The 20,767-nt window shown below is 42.8% G+C and overlaps 2 protein-coding genes across 3 annotated transcripts in view; one reads left to right on the forward strand and one right to left on the reverse strand.

The window, feature by feature from the left end:
- CMSS1 (cms1 ribosomal small subunit homolog) overlaps window positions 1-20,767 on the forward strand; it is a 383,107-nt gene that overhangs the window by 141,859 nt on the left and 220,481 nt on the right. The gene's annotated exons all lie outside the window — the stretch shown is intronic.
- Window positions 1-20,767, reverse strand: part of FILIP1L (filamin A interacting protein 1 like) — a 304,322-nt gene that overhangs the window by 126,765 nt on the left and 156,790 nt on the right. Inside the window, exon 1 of one of the 2 annotated variants that reach the window (XM_030583061.1) lies at window positions 2,374-2,646. In XM_030583061.1, the coding sequence (XP_030438921.1) occupies window positions 2,374-2,631 (258 nt within the window). In that variant the 5' untranslated portion in view covers window positions 2,632-2,646. Of the gene's footprint in view, window positions 1-2,373; window positions 2,648-20,767 lie in introns of those variants that run through there. The other variant, XM_030583056.1, reaches the window with a different exon arrangement.

The following is a 20,767-nucleotide window of genomic DNA, read 5'->3' on the forward strand; positions in this document are numbered from 1 at the left end:
GTAGAGTGTTAATTTGCTTACGTAGTAGTGTGTTTGCATATGTTCTGGGACAAAACAGCAGGCACATGTGCCTTTTATAAAGTTACTGTGTAACAAAGTCTATTGTGGAAACACATTGCTTTTATTTCTGGGGAGCCTACAGTATTTGATAGGTACCAAGATATAGGTATCTAAAACAAATAAAAGCAAATACCATGTAATTTTTAAAAATAAGTTCCTACTCCTTCGTGGTGACAAATGTTAAGAAGCTGGAGGGGAGTGAATGCCTGTTAATACTAACTCTGAAAATGTCAAAAGGAAACGAAGATAGTCAAGTCACTTAAAATAATTCTATACTAGGATTTATAGAAAAAATTGGCAATGACCTTTTCAGGCTGTACCCTCAATATTGCTAACTCTCATGACTTTATCATGAGTGTCATACTATTTGCTTTTATTAAAGCTCCAGCCCCTGGAGTCATGAGAGTCTAAAGAAGTAACAGTTTAAAAAAAAAGTGTCTAACTCTTTTGGAGGTGGAGAAAAGCTGAAAAAGTGACTCAAGTAATCTCTTCTTGGAAAACAGAAGGTAAATAAAAGACACAAGATTTATCATTTTTAAAAATCTAATTTTTAAGATAATCTCATGATTTTGGGGGATTGAATCATAATTTTGGAAGGCTTGGAATTGGTAGTACCATGTATTGGCAAATCAGGAATCTAAAAAATTGCATTCCTACTTTTTTTCAGCAAAAATATTTTCTCTGATCTACAGGAACAACATACAAATTATGCAGTGGCCCCAGTATGTTCATATTTTTAATAGCAGCAAAGAGTCCTGTGACACATTATAGACTAACAGACATATTGGAGCATGAGCTTTCGTGGGTGAATACCCACTTAGTCGGATGCATGCACGAAGTGGGTATTCACCCACAAAAGCTCATGCTCCAATACTGTAACAGTCTGTTAGTCTGTAAGTGCCACAGGACTCTTTGCTGCTTTTACAGATCCAGACTAACACGGCTCCCCCTCTGATACATATTTTTAATGTAAACCATTTCAATTTTAAATATACTGAGAAAGTTGGACTCTTTTTTTAACTAGACAGAGATGTATTTGCTTAGAACTGTGTTTTCAGAGAGAGTGTTTGGGAAATTTGGGTCTTGATCTAAATCTAGAGAGAAGGCAGGGAAACAGGTGATGACTTTGAAAAAGTTTAACACCACAGCGTTTTTCTTAACACACACATCACTCTTGTGTTTTGGGCCTAGTATTGGCAGAGGGGGGGAAGGGTTGCTAGGAATTTCCCTGTGGAAAGGGCCAAAATAACATATTCTACAATTAACAGTAGATTTGGGAGCGTGCGCATGTGTGTCTATGTTCAACTGGTCACTTATGTGTGTGAATGACCAGTTGAATAAACACACATGCAGAATATATATAATATTAATGTGTGTCTACATATACATATATTAATAATAAAAGTACTCACACAGGTAATGTCCAGATGTTAAACTGTGAAGCCATGTGATAAATCCATTTATCATGAACCTTTGACCAGTTCACCTGACCTCTGCTCACAAACATTCCAAACTCATGAGCAGTTTCAAACAACTCTCATTACTTTTATTAAATCACCTTGCTCGCCTCCATTTTTCTGCAAATACAGACTTCCATTCTCACTCCCAAATTATATTTGCCTAGAGTGGGCAGCATTCAGCCTTGGGCCACTGAGAGCTTTTACATATAGAAAAAGTCACGATTTTGAAATCCAATATCTCATGGCCATGGTGGGAGCCAGCACTCATTCCTAGCCCTGTAAGGCTTGATATAATAGACCTTTTGAGCTATTGTAAACCTATGTTAAAGGTGGGGGTTTGCTCCCTCTGAATCCTGTTGGACTCCAAGTAAATAATGCAGCTGGCTTTACAGGAGGTCACAAGAAATGGCCCCAATAAAAGTTTTTTTCTAATTTCTAAAACATTCCTAAAATAGTTATGTAACAAATATATTATATTCTGAATGCATGATGGGATTGTGTGATATTAAAGTTTTACCAGTTGTGCGTAGGGATGAATTCACATGTAGTTGCACACTTTGAGAGTAATGGACCATTGAGCCAGTAAGACGTTTCCATGATGACACCTACGTATTTCAAATATGTTATATACTGGGATGAGTAGGGAAAGTCTGGTGTTTGTTTTGGGTTGGGATTTCTTGTCTGTGATGTATGGATGAAAATTTTATGTACTCTTACATTTTGCATTTGTACACCTGCACCAATTATAATAGGTGTACTATCTAAAATGGGGTGGCGGGGGGGAGAGCATATATTTAGAGTAGATTAAGCAATGAGCCTACAATCTGGAACATAAAACAAAAGAAGACTGCACCTGTAATTCACCCTCAAGCACACTGAGAAGAAATAGCAGGTCATCTCGAGAGAGGTCCTCTCCTTTCTTGGAATATCTTTTTTGTTTTTTCTCATGTTCAGAACTTCTTTGGATGGTGCAGGTTTCTTTCTCCTTTTGTCCCCTTTTCATGTTTACTCTCCCAGCATAAGGAGTATCTTCCTTATGGTGGCCTCTTATCTTTTGCTGGCACTGTTTGGATTTGGTTGGACTTTCTGTGCTGTTACTTCTGGAGCGCATGTGTATGTCCCTGGAGCTGGAAGGAGTGGGAAAAAAGTGAAATATTTTAACCATCATTGAACATAGAGAATTACCAGTGGTGGCATTTACCTCAGAACAAAGGGTCCACAAAAGTCTGCATATGCCACTTAAGTGGAACAGAATATTAATGGTATAAATGGTTCATAAGCAGACTGACCAAGTCTCCTGGTGTGTCAGGAAGATTCTCATTTACAAGCAAAAAGCTTCCAACTCCTGATTTTTTAATGTTATATCCTGCAACAGCAATGCTCCTTCTCCTGCTTGGTCCCAGCCATTCCAATCCCTTTCTCAGGTGTCTTACAGTGGGCCCTGAGGGAGAATTGGAGGGTTCAGTGCACTTCTTGCTCTCTGTGTTGGTGTGCATGCAGCTAGTCCCGCCGCCGGCAATAGGAAGCAGGCGCTCACATGCGCTCACACACACTGGCCATTCGGTCTATCCTGCTTGCGCTTTGCAGCAGACAGGTGTGGTGGGGGGGATGTTCACTGGTTGCAATGTAGTGCTGGGTATCTCTGTGTCCATACTGCTCTTGCCAGAACTGTGACCACTGTGCACATTCAGCAGAGATGCATCAAGGAGGCATGTGTCATGTGCCCCTGGCCTGCCGCTGATCTCTGAAACTAGTTTGAAAATGTTGGTCAGTATGTCCCTAGGAGTTTGTGTGAACCCACTGCATTGGGATGAACTTTGCCCTAAGGATCTAAATGGATCTTAACTAGGGCATTGTGCCTTGCTGAAATACTGTCTGTCTGCATCACAGGAAACCCAAATTCCAGTGTGAAATATAGACTATGGGAATTTCACTTGATTAAGAGTGTTTTCACTGAGAATAAATTTATAATGTACCATTCTCTGTCTGCTGTTATTGGATATCTTTATGGAGTAAAGCTCTCTTCCTTTTTGGTAGTAAGCTTTTAGATTTGCCAGTCCTCCAGGATTTTCCTGGAGTCTCCAGGAATTAAAGATTAATCTTTAATTAAAGATTATGTCATGTGATGAAACCTCCAGGAAAACATCCAGCCAAAATTGGCAATCCTGTTTTGAGATAAGGCGCAAATGACAGTGCTTAGCCTAACGGAGCCCCAATCCTGACTAGGCCTTCTGAGTGCTATTATTTATATAACTATTACATCCTAAACATTGTTGTCAATAAATTAATACTCTTACAAACATTAAATAACTCAAGAAGCTCAATCTACTCAGCTTCTCAAAAAGAAGGTGATTGGATGACTGTATCACAGTCTATAAATGCCTGTAGGAGGATCAGAAACATGATAATAGAGGTCCTTTCAATCTAGCAAGCAAAGGTATAATTGGGTCCAGTGGCCAGAAATTGAAGCTAGATAAATTCAGACTTGAAAAAAGGTGAAAATATTTATAGTGAAGGTAATTAGCCACTGGAATAATTTACCAAGGCTTGGATTGGAATCTCCACCACTGGAAAATTTTAAATCAAGACTGGACATTTTTCTAAAAGATCTGCTCGAGTTCAATCACATCTATCAGATTTGAAATAGTAATTCAGGGAAGTTCTATGGCCTGTATTATGCAGGAGGTCTGACTAGATGGTCACAGTGGTCCCTTCTGGTCAGAATCTGTGAATAAGAATACTCCAGCAGAGTTTTTCCTTTTGTCTGATCCTGAATGAAAATCCTAATCCTAGGTTTATATCTTTAAATAAAGTTGGCTCCTATGATCATAACATAACAAATATAGTAGCATTTTTGGTTTCACTGCAGGAGGAGGATTCAAAGAGTAGAAAAGGGGAGAGAGCTTTTATTTCAACATAAATATGGGATGATTAGTTAAAAGTGACTAAGAACATTTTGGAAAGGTAGGTGGAGTTATGTATCGCTGGAAATTTTCTATGGTGGTAAAGTCCCATTTTAATAGACACATAATAATTTTAAAGTATCCTTAAAGTCATCCACCACAGGAGGAAATTTATGGTATTCCTTCTGGTCTCCCAGAGCCAGAATATAGCAGTTTTGAGGCAAAGTGCTTGGGATACCTATTTGATCAGGTTTTGCATTTGTTAGTATAAAGTTGGGTTAGGAGCTCATTGTAAGGCCAGCATCACCTACAGCATCAAGTCTCTCCTCAAAACTTATCTTTTCTGTAATATATTCAGAAGACTGCAACCTAATAAGGGGTAGACAGGTGGCATGTTGTGATTACTGCTTCATTGGTTAAGAATTGTGCTTATCCTAATATTTCTGTTACCCTGTTTCTTATCCCACTACCCCACCCCACCCCACCCAACATGCTTGTTTGTATTATCTGCCTGTTATGTCTTGTCTTTTTTAGATTGTAACCTCTTTAGTACCGGGATTGTTGTTTACTATATGTGTACAATGCCTATCACAATAGGGCCCTGGCCTGGCCCTCTACAGTCTAGGCATTACCACAGTAAAAGTGGTCAATAAGAATCATATCAACAAATACAGAGGTGATGTAGTAAATCCATTATCTGATCACCTATACACCATTATTCTGCAAGTGTAGAATGCCATGAAATGCATAAATGATGCACAAAGCCCTTCTTTATTTTTCTTGTAGTGGATTCTGCATGTTCTTTATGCAGCACCCTGAACTGCAGCTCCTGCTATATTTAAGCTGATCATTCCAGGACTCAAGAAGGCATTTCCTCCCCCAGGTATAGAATTGTCCTGTAGGCCAGGTACATTACAGGGAGTTTTCACCTTCTTCTGAAACATTAGGTTTTGCTACAACCAGAAGCAGGATTCTGGACTTGATAGAGCAATGGTCTGACCAGGAATGGCAAGTTCTGTGCTTCCCCTCCCTTTCCCCCTGCTTTTACACACAAATGCTCATATCCTTGAGGACCCATGCCATGCACCTTCTTCACAACCAAAGAGGGCTGGCTGAGACCCACTTTGGAGTCTGTTAAGGCAACTCCTTAATCACCAAGACATGTCATTAGTTTACTAATACAAGGTGCTTTTAGGGTGCCTAGATAGCAAGTATGTAAAATAGGGACAGAGTGTGTGTGTGGGGGTTAATACGCACCTATATAAGAAAAAGTCTGAATATCAGAACTGTCTCTATAAAATCGGGACATCTGGTCACCCTACTGCCAAGTTGCAAACACACCATCAGAGAGCCTTATGTGTTTGCAGTGGAGACTGACCAGAAGAAACCTTTGCAAAGTGTGCTGTTTCATGGTCATGGGAGCACAGCCAGATTTTTTGTAATTCTCTGCTGCAAGGCCAGCAAAACAGTGGATTTCAGTAAGAGTACAGGAAGACCATGCCTACCAGCAAACAATGAAGACTGGCAGCACTGGAAATTTACCAGACTGGTGACCAGCTCAGGGAGCGGATTAGGAAAACCAGGGAGCAGAATCGCAACTCACTGACATCATGTCTGTTTTAGGAGGAGTTTGACTGGATGCTGGGCATTGTGCTGAGCCTGGAGCCAGTGGTGGTGCATGATGACCTTGTCAGCCAGGATGGTGCCCTCCTGGCCCCAGAACCCAGCATGGGAACTAATGGGAGCCAGCAGCCACTGCCAAGTGAGGGCAGTTAAGTGACTTTGTTGCCGAAACTGGTCCCCCAGGTGGCTGTGTTACAGAAGCAGCAGCAGCACATCTTGGGACCATACTTTGAGGAGCTGATTGTTGGCCCCCGGAGGACAAGCCTGCTTTGGAGCCTGCAGCAGACAAAGGAAGCAAGGGAAGCTGCTGTAGAGCCTGCTAAGTTCCATTTTAATGTTTATTAATATAGGAATGGGAGGGATTTCTGCTCTATGAACCAGTCAAAAGTTATGAGAAGCCCCAGCGAGCTGCATGTATCCATTGATGGTGGATTGTATCCCAACGCCTTCACTTCACACACCCCGGCCCACCCCACCATGTGGAGTTCAAAATGACAACAGGGAAATGCAAGCAGTAAAAACGCCTTGAAAGTGAATTTTTACTGGAAAGGTGCAGAGTTTTGCTAGGGCTGTTCCTGTTTCCTAAAATTAATAACCTCACATTGCCACACTTGTAAGTACACCATTCTCAAACATTTAACAGTGGAATGAGCCACTTGGAAACAGTGAACTCTTGACACTGTGTGTGTGTGTGTGTGTGTGTGTGTGTGTGTGTGTGTGTGTGTGTTCCATTCACAAATCTAGTCCATTTTAGTTAAAGGCAGTCCATAGGTGACAAAATAATTTCTCCCAAATTTGACTGGGGTTTGAAATTTTAGTTCAGAAATACGCCTGGTGGGGTGGGGGGCTAGGAGGGAGGCTGCGGAGGTGTATATGTTTCCATGCAACCATAACTGGCTAAGCTATTTGGAAGCTAATGGAGCAAGCATGCTGTTGATTCCCTTATGAATTCTGACCCAATCCCTGGTGCTGATAGATGCAGGCTTTTCCTGAAGCAGGAACTCCAGACAGATAGTCACATTTTGGGAAAGGATGTATTTTCCAGGGACACCTCAGCAGCTGACCAGCCTACTCCACTCATAGATGTGCTGTTCAGTCACTATCCATTTGAATACTTCTGTTGCATACACTTCAGGTGTCCCACTGGTAGCTTGGAATAGCATCTCCCCATGCCATTTGGGCACCACCAAAATATGTCCTCTAAAATAATGAAGGCCTGAAATGATCGGGGAAAAAAAGCTTTTTTAGCATGGTCATTGATGTCCCCGCACCCAAAATCCAAGTAGTTCTGCAATTTTTAGAAAACCATAAACAGCTTTGAATTTTTAACTTACCTTTGTCTCTGCTCTTCTTTCATTGTGATTAACCAGGCAGTATCCAGGGAGCTTCTGTGATCTGAAGCATCCTTCTCACAATATACAGTAACTCCTCACTTAAAGTTGTCCCGGTTAATGTTGTTTCGTTGTTATGTTGCTGATCAATTAGGGAACATGGTCATTTAAAGTTGTGCGGTGCTCCACTATTACATTGTTTGGCTGCCTGTTCCCCCTGCCACCAGTGCCTGCCGGCAGCCCCCACAGATCAGCGCCTTTCCCCTCCTCCCCCTGCCCACAGCAATCAGCTGGCTTGCGGTGTTTAGGAGGCAGGAGGGAGGGGGGGGAGCGAGGACTCGGCACACAGGCTCCCCCTCCCTCCCCTGTCTCCTGAACACTGTAAACCAGTTGATTGCTCTGGGTGGGAGGGGGAGCCTGCGTGCCAAGTCCTCGTGCCTCCCTACTCCCTTCCGTGCCTCCTGCCTGCAGCAATCAGCTGTCTTGCAGCTTTCAGAAGGGAGGGGAGGGAGGAGCGAGGATGCAGCGTGCAAAGTAAAGAGTGAAGAAGAGGAGGGGATAGAAGAGACAGGTCAAGGGTGGGAGCTTGGAAGGGGTGGAGTGGATGGGCTGAGGGTTGAACCCCCTACCCCTGGCAAAGCCAGTGCCTGTGCTTGCAAGAACAGCAAAAGGAGCAGCCGGACAATCCATCCTCTTCCACTCTGTGACTCCACCACCTCAACCAAGCTTCATACTTGGCAGTGATGACTGTAGTATTAAATTGTTTCCTTAAAATGGTTTAAAACTTATACCTGTTTAAAATGTATATAATGCCTTTTGTCTGGCAAAAAAAATATTTCCCTGGAACCTACCCCCCGCCCCTTTACATTAATTCTTATGGGGAAATTGGATTTGCTTAACATCCTTTCACTTAAAGTCGCATTTTCAGGAACATAACTACAACATTAAGTGAGGAGTTACTGTACTGAAGTTTAGTTTGGAAAAGTAACATTTTATGTCCTTGGAATTCCACAAGGAGTTTTCTTGTTCTCCTTCACTGAGCTATTTGAGATAATAACCCTCTGCCTTGTCCTAGTCCAGCCCCTCGACGTCTACAGGCTACGGAACCTCCACAGCTCTCCTACACTGTTGTAGAAGCCTGGGCCAATGTACTTTCATGGACCATTCCAAGAGGAAGCATTTCCATGATAAACTTATGGTTTAAGTTCTGGACAGGGCCAACAAGCAGGTCCAGCACCAAAGACAAGAGGACTTGTGGCTAGAGAAAAGGCATGAGGAGAGGCAAGAGGAAAGGGAGAGGCTGGCTGCACAGCTTGAATATAGGGTTTCAGCACAGGAGCAGGTATTTCCTTCACAGTTCCTGAAACAGAAATGGTGGCAAAGGGAGAAGAACAGAGCTCAGCAGAAAGAGATCTGTTTGAGCAGCTGGTATCACTAATGATCACAAGGGTACCAGCTCCTGCTGCATCACCCACACCATGGCCTTAGTCCCATGTGATGCTGTCCCGAAACAACTTGGAAATGTCTATGACTGGGTGGCCCATGCAAGCAGGCCCCATGAGCAGCTGGGCAGAGCAACTTTGCCCCATGCAGTCCTCTGTATTGCTCCCTCCCCTGTGGATGCCTCCACCCCCTCCCTGGCACCAAGTGCATAGCAATTGGGAAGGGAAAACAGGGAACATGCCATAGCAAGGAGTTTCTGTCTTGCACATGGTTTACTTGGCTGCACTTGTTCATGTACCTTTTTCTTTTTTTTTAAAGTTCTGTTGTTACTGTTGTTTTGATGTGGTAATGGCAGCTGGCCTGCCTGGCAGTGGGTAAATGTTGTACTTTCCCAATATATGTTTATAAATTAAGCTTTTTATTTATCAAGCAAGTTCATTGTTATCAATGCATCACATCATACAATGTATATTTCAAATAATAAAGTTAAACACAGGATCAGGGACAATTAGGAATTAGTATGCAAAGACTATTCCAGTTAGTTACATCAATCTGTACTGTGACTCGCCCTCCCTCCCACATTGTTTGTGAAGATAAGGTTAAAAAAAACACACCTTATTGTGCTGGCTTACTGTTCAGTCTGTAGTGGATGTTCTGGGCTACTTTGGGTCCCTGTCCATGTTACAGCTGTATGAGATGTCAGATGAATAATTGTACACACAAATTATTAGGTTGCACATTGAGTGAGTGATTTCTTTCTACTTTCAGATTTGGTGATCATGCTGTCAGTTGATTTGATATTTTGGGAAACCTCCAACAGTGACTGAAGAACCACTAATGAAAATCTTCCTGTTTTCAGCAGACACTGTCCCTTTTTGTGCAGCAAACAAAGAACTACTGCAGGAGTGAAAAACATAGACTTCATCCACACATCTTGAAATTCTTCCCTTTCTCTTCCAAAGTGTCAGATCCCTCCATCCCATCTCAATTCCAGTTGCAACATGGCGTATTGGTTGACCTTCTCAGTGCTCTTGTTAGTTTAGACAGACCAGTGACTGCATTGTACTATACTGTGGCCACTGCGGAGAGATAATCCATTGGGTGGGATAATCCATTGTAGTGCAGATTAGGCTGGTTTTCTGCAAGGTTAGTCAGCTTTTGAATGGTTCCAGTGTAACTTACAAACTGGAACAAAGTCATTTTTAACTTTCCATGACCCCTCTAAGAACTCCTCCCACCACCCCTCTACCAATCAGGAGGGGTTTCCTCCCGAAAGGACCACCCCAAGAGGAGATTTGACCAATCAGGGCAACTTGTGTTTTTACCTTTTTACATTGAGCAACATTTTCCACCCAGTTTTTTTTTTAAATAGGACCTGAAGTACCATGAAAATCTTCCTCTCTGTGTGCCTGTCTCTTAGTGTACGCTATAATAACCACATCAAGAGGACCTACTTATACCAGAGATGTCTTGCAACGTGGTTAAAACACTCTTCCCTCTTGTAGCAGAGATGGTAGTTCACCACTGAGGCAATGTTAACTTCCCCTATAATCCCCATTGGAGGACAGAGCTCTCAGCTGTACCGTGTTTCATGGTATTTTCTTTCTTTGAGCTAAATCAGGATCCTCATTACTCTGTACCAACAACTAGGGTGGTACTAGAGCACAGAATGACAGCTGGTAGCAGCTGGCTAAGGAGAGGAGGAGGAGACCTGACTCAAAGCACACCATCTTGCATCTCTGTGTGTTAATATTTATCTTTTGTAAAACAGTCTCTAGAGAGCAATGGTACTTGTACATTCTAGCTACAACATTATAAGGAGATCAGGTGCTTGCTACCTATTAAGCTTGTCATTATTCCCATGTGGAACTCTTGCTAGCCAGCTAGGTGACCTTTGCCCGTTTACTTGCTTTTGGATGATGCATTGTCTGCCTCCTTGGTAGTGTTTGCAGAGGCATCTTGGTGTACATGGCAGGGTGATAATATCCCTGCTTACCAGTGCAGTGCAGCTCTCTAGACCCTGTCACAGTCACATTGTCAGACCTGAATTGAGTGGGTGTTAAATTGCAGCATTTCCCTCTTTCTCTCTAGTTGGAAAACCAGTTGAGGGAAGTAATTTCTTCAAATAGGTTTGAGACCTTAGGATCTGCTCTCATTGTGTGGGTCTTTAAAATTGTTTTTTTAATCTCCTAACATGAATGTTCTTTTACATTTAAGAAAGAAATCTTAGTGATGGGCTAATCTATAGGATCAGAATATGCTGTCCTTAAGAGCCACAATAACAAATGATTGAATGTTTCTATGACATTAATTTGGTCTCCACCCTCTCAATCATATTGTGAGAGAGATGAAATTGCATTTGTCTCTTTGGCAGCAGTGAACAAGCAGGTGGCTTAGAAATCCCCACTGTTTTTGTGGGAAAGACAGAAATATCCTGTAGAGATGACTTCACCACAGATACCGGAGGGTTTTAAGAAACATCCATCTTTTTTTTTTCCTTTTCCCATCAGTATTTTCTCTCTTTAGCCAGTGATTGACTTATGAGCTAACAAAATCGCTTACAGGAGCAAGTATTCTATTAATCCCATGGTAAGGATCCTGGATTGTTGAGAACTTGATATTCCTTCCAAGAGTCCATGACTAAGCAAGGAATTATGTGTTTCTTTTTCTAAACCTCTCTTATTTAAAGGGATATAGTTAAAATAAGGGAGCTCTTTTCTTCAACAGCTAACTCACCTAGGAGCTCTCAAGGATTCAGCGAGCACTTCTGTTCCTCCACAGGGTCTGTAAGATGGAACTAAGTATCCAGGAGATCCAAGGGTAGGACAGGTCCCCTGCTTGCTCCCCAGTGAGTCTCTTGGCATGGTATCACAGGAGAGTCAAACTGCTGTCACAGGGAGAATAAACAAGCAGCCTGCGTTTCTCTCTGTAATAGGTTCTTGTTAAAACTTGGGACCCCTGGTCTTAGCTTCTCAAGGATCCTGCAGCAGCAGTTTTACATAATTCAGGAGAGTAGTTATTCAAACTGGGCAAGAATCTGGCTCCAAAAGATCACGTCAAATGTTTCCAAAATAAGAAAGAGAGCACCTTGAAAGCCATTTCTGTGGTGGAGCCTGGTAAGTTCTTTCAACTGACCCATGTTCAGTTTACCATATTTTTGGCTGAGGGAGTCCTTTTGGGTCAAAGGATGACACTGGGTCTTTGAAATACATCAGAGAGAATTCTTCCGTAGCAACGTGCTCAGGCTAAAAGTGGTGTGATATACCCTGCTTCCATATAAACTAGGTTCCTTCGTCACTATGCCTTGCTGAGATCTGGCCCTGGAAGCCAATGTAAGCCAGCAGAAGAGCACTTAAAGCACGTCTCCAAAAAACCTCTCCTAGGCTGATGGGCAGACTTGAGTCTTTGCATCATTCATGCCGTTCATGTCCCAAAGAACCAGGCAGTGAGCTGTCAGTGCCACCGAAGTTCAGTCTAGCTTGTGCCTTTCTTCCCTTGTTTAAAGCTATGGAGAGCCTGGGAAAGGTCTGGAAGGATCACTTGAAGGTCAAACTGATTGATTGTGCTGAATTGGCCTAGGAAGTCTTTTCTTGTTTTAACCAGAATTCTGCAGATATTGTACATACCCTGTAACTACTTGGCAATAAGATGTCTCGCTGTCAGTTTTAAATTTTTGAGCCTTAATCTTCAGATCAGGGATCTCCAAATCTTTCATAGTGTGGATTACATCTTAATAGAAAGATCATCTTGTGGATTATGATTACACCAGCTGCCTTTCTTTGTATTGACATAAATCTGAGCCCATATGACCATGACTGGGAGGGGAAATCTCTTTTATTCTCATTGGCAGAATTGATATTAGGAGATAATTGTGATGTATTTTTAGCTTTATATAATTAAAATTAACAGTTGGAAACAGGGAGAAAGAGCAAATACCATGCGTCCAGTCAGCCCTAATCATATGAATAGTGAGTACTCTGTGGCTCGCCAGTGGCTTACAGACACAGTTTCAGAGTCACTGATTTAGAAGCAATTTTATGTTAATATTGTCATTTGAGAACTCGAGAACTGGTATTCACGGTATACAGCACTTAGAATGCATGCTACAGTTACCCAAAACACGCGTTAAAGTTTATTCACATTATCAGAAATGTTAAGTGCTATTAAGCATTCATGTTTAATTGTTTCTGATCTTTTTAAAGAGGCATGTTTCCATTCAGAGACTACAAACCTCTTGATGCATTAGATCAAAGTTCACTATCAAAAATGTTCACCCATTCCCAATCTAGAGAACCCATATAGGGCCCAATCTTTGTCCTCTTGAAGTCAATGGCCAAATTCAGAGATGAGTCTAAGGGTACGTCTACAGTACGAAATTAATATGAAGTTATTTTATACGAATTTTCTCTATCGAGTTCATACATTCGATGTTATTTGTCCCCACTAAAGCGCATGAATTTGGCAGAGTGCGTCCACAGTACTGAGGCTAGCATCAAATGGCAGAGCATTGCACTGTGGTAGCTATCCCACAGTTCCTGCAGTCTCTGCTGCCCATTAGAATTGTGCGTTAAGCTCCCAGTGCATGATGGGGCAGAAACATTCTAGCGGGTTTTTCTGGGTGTGTGCCATCACTTGCACCTCCCTCCGTGAAAGCTACGGCAGACACCATGCTACCAGCAGACGGTGCAGCACGGGGCACTGCCTGTTTCCTGGTATGTTGAATCCACTTCGAATGTCCTCTCGTCTTTCTATGTACTCTTTCATCTAACCATTTCCCGCCGTTTCCCAACCATCGTGAACAGAGCCGCACAGCTTCTGCCGCTTTTTCCATGTTGTCTGTCCTGGGCTCCCATGGAAGCTACAGAAGGCAACAATTCCCCGCCATTTCTTGGTCACCGTGAACAGAGCCACACAGCTTCCGCCGCAAACTCTTCTTACGTTTCTACCGCAAACTCTGCTCTCACCACTTTTTCCATGTTGTTGGTCCTGGACTCCTGTGGAAGCTACAGAAGGCAACAATTCCCTAATGTTTCTCGGCCATCGTGAACAGAGCCACCCAGACAATCTGGAGAAAGCGGCAGAAGCTGTCCTGGGCTCCTGTGGAAGCTACAGAAGACAACCATTTACTGCCTTTTATTGGCCACCTTGAACCAAACAACTCATTTCGTGCCCTTTTTAAAGGATTACCCGTGCAGGCACAATTGTGTGCCAAACATGCTGCAGTTTTGACCTTTGTAAATACCTCGTGCATTATCCAGCAGTATGTTCAGTACTTGCAAAACCGGGAGAGGAAGCGACAACAGTGTGATTACTATACTGATGAGGACATGGACACAGACATTCCTAGATGCACGGCATGTGGCGATTGGGAGATCATGGTGGCATTGAGACAGGTTCATGCCGTGGAATGCCAATTCTGGGCCCGAGAAACAAGCACAGAGTGATGGGACCGCATAGTGTTGCAGGACTGGGATGATTCCCAGTGGCTGCGAAACTTTCGTATGTGTAGGGCCACTTTCATGGAACTTTGTGACTTGCTGTCCCCTGCCCTGAAGTGCAAAGACACCAGAATGAGAGCAGCCCTGGCCGTTGAGAAGTGAGTGGCTATAGCACTGTGGAAGCTTAAAATGCCCAACTGCTATCGGTCAGTCGGGAATTAGTTTGGAGTGGGCAAATCTACTGTAGGGGCTGCTGTGCTGCAAGTAGTTAATGCAATCACTGAGCAGCTGCTATCAAGGGTAGTGACTTTGGGAAATGTACAGACCACTGTGGATGACTTTAATGTGCTGCGGTTCCCTAATTGCGGTCGGGCGATAGACAGAACACATATCCCTACCTTGGCCCCAGCACACCGGGGCGGCCAGTACATAAACCGCAAGGGGTACTTTTCCATGGTGCTGCAAGCACTGGTGGATCACAAGGAACATTTCACCGACATCAACATGGGATGGTTGAGAAAGGTGCATCTTCAGGAACTCTGGTCTTTTTGAACAGCTACAGGAAGGGACTTGCGTCCCAGACCAGAAAATTACTGTTGGGGATGTTGAAATGCCTATAGTTATCCTTGGGGACCCAGCCTACCCCTTAATGCCGTGGCTCATGAAGCCGTACACAGGCACCCTGGACGGTAGTAAGGAGCAGTTCAACTATAGGCTGAGCAAGTGCAGAATGGTGGTGGAGTGTGCTTTTGGATGTTTGAAAGGCGCTGGCACAGTTTACTGACTTGGTTAGTTCTCAGCACAACCAGTATTCCAATTGTAATTGCTGCTTGTTGTGTGCTCCACAATATCTGTGAGACTTTTATGGCAGGGTGGGAGGTTGAGGCAACTCGCCTGGCTGCCAATTTCGCACAGCCAGACAACAGGTCGATTAGAAGAACGCAGCAGGGGGCTCCGCGCATCAGAGAAGCTTTGAAAGCCAGTTTCATGACTGGCCAGTCTACGATATGACAGTTGTGTTTGTTTCTCTTGAAGTTATGCACATCCTATATATATCTGAAAGGAAATAAAGTCAAAATCATTATAAAACTGTTCTTTATTATTTTATGCACAACACATTGAGAGCAATTATAAGGTAGACTGGGGGAGGGGGGAGTTAGGGGAGTGGTGGAGGAGGGAAGGACAAGTCCAAAAACCAAATCAAAAGTTCACATATCCCAGCTTTCCGGTGCTTGGGCGATCCTCTGTGGTTGAGTGTGTGGGTCCCTGTAGCCTCCCCCTTCATGTTCTTGGGCATCTGGTTGAGGAGGCTGTGGAACTGCGGGAGGAAGGAGTTTGATTATACAGGGGCTGCAGTGGAAGTCTGTGGTCTTGCTGCCTTTCCTGCATTAGATCCACCATACAGCAGAGCATGTCAGTTTGCTCCCTCATGAGCTTGACTATAGTGTCCTGCCCCTTTCCCATAGCAAGCAATCCCTGGTGGGTTTGCCATATAAAAGGAGGGCCTGCGGGCTCTCTGGGATGATCACTGCACACAACAACAACACCCCCCACCCCCCACCAAGCGCATGTCTCTGGTCAGGCTCAGAGCAGGGATGAGCCATTTACTCTAAACGTGAACAACCCAGCGCGGCTGGGTTCCCACCCCCAACACGTGGCTCTGATCAGGCTCTCACTCACGAGAAATACCTTCTCCAGGGTCATGGAACCCGCCTTGGGAGTGAGGGGAGGGTATTGGATTCAGCATTAAGATTAGTTCCTGGCTAGGGGGGAAAATGGGTTCCCCACTTGCCGCCTGTATACCGTCGTCGTCCTCCTCCTCCTCCTCCTCCTCCTCCTCACTCTGTGCAACTCCCCCCTTGCAGGTGTCCATGGACAGTGGTGAGGTAGTGGTGGCATCACCCCCTCCCTAATTGAATGGAGCTCGCGGTAAAAGCAGAGTGTATGGGGCTGTGACCCAGAGCGCCTTTTTGCCTCCCTGGCTTTTTAGTATGCTTGTCTGAGCTCCTTGATTTTTGTACGACACTGCTCTGTGTCCCTGGAGTAGCCTCTTTCCGTCATGGCCCTGGAGACTTTAGCATAGATATTTGCATTCCTTTTTTGGGAACGTAGTTCTGCCATAACAGACTCATCTCCCCAGCATGCGATGAGATCCAGTACCTCCCGTTTGGATCATGCTGGGGCTCGTCTGTGAATCCGGGACTGCGTGATTTCCTGTGATAGTGGACTCTGCATGGTCGCCTGTGATGGTGGACTGTGCTGATGGTCACCTGTGCTGCTGGTGACCAAACAGGAAATGAAATTCAAAGGTTCCCGGGGCTTTTCCTGCCCAGCTGGCTAGTGCATTGGAGTTGAGAGTGTTGACCAGAGCAGTCACAAGGGAGCATCCTGGAATAGCTCCCGAAGGCCAATAATGTCGATTTGCATCCACAATACCTTTAACCCAAGATTGTGATCTCGATTTAAGCGCTACTCCACTTGCCTAGGTGAAGTACAGAAATCGAATTAAAGAGCCCTTTAAATTGAAAAAAAAGTTTGGTCATGTGGATGGAATCATTTTTCTTTGAAATAACTCGGCTAATTTCGAAATAACAGGCTAGTGTAGACCAGGCCTACGATTGTGTAATTTAGACCTTCTAGCCCCCCTTACACAATTCCCAACTGCTGTATAGATATACCCTAAGAGTTGGACCATCACCCAAACACATTATGTTGCACCTTCCTGTTAGTTGCTTTTCTTGCTAAACCAGTCTTTTTCGCACACCTATTTGTTACACCAGCTGTACCTCCTCTTGATTAAGTAAAGGCGTTTCAGCTTTTGTATGTGGGTGGTAGTCTGAGGGATGAGAATGTACACCAGTATAATTTACATGCTGAAGATGCTGGAAGGAAGTAGACTTACTTAGATTCCCCTCTGAATTTGGCCCATTTGAGGATTTTGCCATTGATTTCAGTGCAAGGAAGATTAGAATCAGTGCTTCTGAAGTTAAAACATTTGATACCTGTGTATTATAGCTTGGCTGTGAAGTAGTGATGAGTGACAAGGCTCTGTCATTATATGGCTCTGTTTTCAGGAGTTTATAACTTTTGGGGAGAGAGAGATAGGTTGCTCTTAGCTGAAATTTCTATTGCTTATTCTCCCAAAAGTGGGTTGAAGGGAGGGTTGTTTAACTACATTCAATTGCTTATGAGATCTCAATGTGTGAAGGGAATATTTTTTCACTATTTAAATGATTCATATGCTTATTTTATATTCAAACACTTTTAAAATAGGTTCTTTCTAATACTTTGAACTTACCCTGGAACTTGGTCCTCAGTGAGGACAAGTGATTTTGATGTGATTTGAAGAAATTTGGTTAGAAAATACAGTTCTAAGCATTTAAAATGATGGGCTGCATTATCTTTTACTCCCTTTTTAACAGAGATGAGATGCTCACCTGGCATCTTCAATACCACCCATTGAAATAAAATGCAGCTTTCTTATATTTCAGTTATTATGCCAGGTTGCATTCCAAGTATATGTATTTTTGCCTTTTTTATGAGCTTAAGACATAGTTCACATTATTTAATATAGATTTTGTGGTTTAATATTTATTCTGCAGCTGCTGTAATTTAGCGTTCAGTATATAATTATTCTGTAATTATAGGACTATTCAAAGCAAAAGCTGGAAATCATAGAATATCAAGGTTGGAAGGGACCTCAGGAGGTCATGTAGTCCAACCCCCTGCTCAAAGCAGGACCAATCCGTAGACAGATTTTCACCCCAGATCCCTAAATGGTCCCCTGAAGGACTGAATTCACAACCCTGGATTTAGCAATCTAGTACTCAAACCACTGAGCTATCCCTCCGCCTACTGCTACATGAAAAGAAAATGTTGTTACTTTACGAATTGTGTACCTAAATGCAGCCTTTATCATTGTACCCTAAAATTAACTGGACAACAGACAACTGTGTAGCAGATAGACTCAGATCTTATATTTTTACAATACTTGAAGATAAATATGACCCATGTATGGTTGGGGTGTTTTGTTTTGTTTTGTTTTTTAAAGGAGAAAAGAGAATGGTGTAGAGAAGGTAGACTGGAAACTTGTGTTTTCTCTTTTTCAGAATACGAGATCAAATATTCAGCAGAATTGGAAGATGGCAAATTCAAAGCTGATTAAACAAATACTTTTTTCAAATGGGTCTCATTAATCTGTGGTGCTTTCATTACCACAGGATATCACTGAGGCAGAGAGTTTAGCAGAATTCAAGAAGGAATTAGACATTAAGGGGCAGGTGGCAAACGTCCCCAGCTAAGTATAAAAAAAAGGTGACTTTGCCAGAGGGCTGGAAGTTGTGGAGGAATGGAAAATTATATTAGGGACATAGGAGCAACGAGAGGGAAAGCAATGAGCAGACTCCCCCAACATCTTAGATATCTATACAAGAGGAATGACATAATTGGCATCACAGAGACTTGACGGGATAAATTTCATGATTGGCATACTGGAATAAAGGGTGATAGTTTGTTCAGGAAGGACAGGCAGGGAAAAATGGGAGGAGATGCATTGCAAATCAAGAATGTATACACTTGTCCTGAGGTCCAGAAGGAGGTGAGGAGCAAACCAGTTGGAAGTTTCACGGTGAAGATGAAAGGGGGAAAAACAGGGGTGATGTTATGGTAGAGGTCTACTGCAGACCACCAAATCAGGAAGAGGAGGTGGATGAGGCATTTCTAGAACAAATATCAGAAATATTCAGAACACAAGACCTGGACCTGGTAGTGATGGGGGACTATACCTACCCAGACATATTTTAGAAAAGTAATGGCAAAATACAAAATGTTCACTAAGTTCTTGGAATATGTTGAGGATAACTTCTTGCTTCAGAACATGGAGGAAGTAACTGGCAGGGGGGAGCTATTTTAGATTTTATTTTGACTAAGGGAGGAATTGCTTGTGAAACTTAGGGCTTGTCTGCACTACTGGCCATATCGAAGGGCAATGATCAATCTGGCAGGGGTTGATTTATCATGTCTAGTATAGATGTGATTTATTGACCGCCGATCCCTCTAGCGTTGACTTCGGTACTCCACCTCAATGAAAAGCGCAAGGGGAATCGACAGGAGAGCGTTTCTTGTTGACACACCACAGTGAAGACACCACGGTAAGTAGATCTAAGTATGTCGACTTCGGCTACATTATTCACATAGCTGAAATTGCCTAACTTAGATCGATTCCTCCCTACCCATCTCCGGAGTGTAGACCAGCCCTGAAGGTGGAATGTAACTTAGGTGAATGTGATCATAAGTTCATAGGCTTCATGATTCTAATGAAAGGAAGGACTGAGAGCAGCTGAATAAAGACAAAGGTAAAAAAAAAATAGCAGACTTTAACAAATTCAGAGAACTAGTAGATAATGTCCCCTGGGGAAGAAAATCTAAGGGAATAAGGAGTTCAGGAGAACTGGCATTTCACAGAGACAATATGAAGGGCACAACAGCAAACTATCCCAATGCAAAGGAAAATTAGGAAGAATACTAAGAGACTGATATGGCTCCATCAGGAATTCTTTAATGATCTGCAAATCAAAAAGGACTCCTACCAAAAGTGGAAAAGTGGACAGATTTAAGAATGAATGCAAAAGAATAGCACAAGCATATAGGGTCAAAATGAGAGGCTAAGGCACAAAATGAGTTTCACCGAGCAAGAGACATAAAAGGCATTAAGTAGAGGTTCTAGAGATACATTAGGAGCAAGAGAAAGGTGAAAGAAGGTGTAGGACCATTACTTAATGAGGAAGCAGAGCTAATAACACAGGGGTAGGCAACCTATGGCACGTTTGCCGAAGGCAGCACGTGAGCTGATTTTCAGTGGCACTCACACTGCCCAGGTCCTGACCACCAGTCGGGGGGGCTTTGCATTTTAGTTTAATTTTAAATGAAGCTTCTTAAACATTTTAAAAGCCTTATTTACTTTACATACAACAATAGTTTAGTTACATATTATAGACTTGTAGAAAGAGACCTTCTAAAAATGTTAAAATATATTATTGGCACATGAAACCTTAAATTAAAGTAAATAAATGAAGATTCGGCACACCAGTTCTGAAAGGTTGCTGACCCCGTAATAACACATGACACTCACCAAGACTGAGGTGTTTAATGCCTATTTTGCATCAGTTTTCTCTAAGAAATTTAATTGTGAATGTATGCTTAACACAATATTAACAACAAGAGGGAAGAACTCAAGCCAGAATAGGAAAGGACTGATTAAAAAGTATCTAGATAATTTGGATGTATTTAAGTTGACAGGGCCTGATAAAAATTTATCCCAGGAAAAAGGAACTAACTGAGACAATCTCAGAACTATTAGCAGTTATCTTTGAGAACTCATGGAGGCTGGGGGAGATCCCAGAGGGCTGGAAAAGAGAAAATGGAATACCTGTCTTTAAAAGGGGGAGTGAAGGGGATGCAGGAAATTACAGCTTAACTTTGATACCTGGAAAGATACTGGAACAAATTAT

This window comes from Gopherus evgoodei, chromosome 1 (genome assembly GCF_007399415.2).
Source record: "Gopherus evgoodei ecotype Sinaloan lineage chromosome 1, rGopEvg1_v1.p, whole genome shotgun sequence".
Classification (NCBI taxonomy): domain Eukaryota; kingdom Metazoa; phylum Chordata; order Testudines; family Testudinidae; genus Gopherus; species Gopherus evgoodei.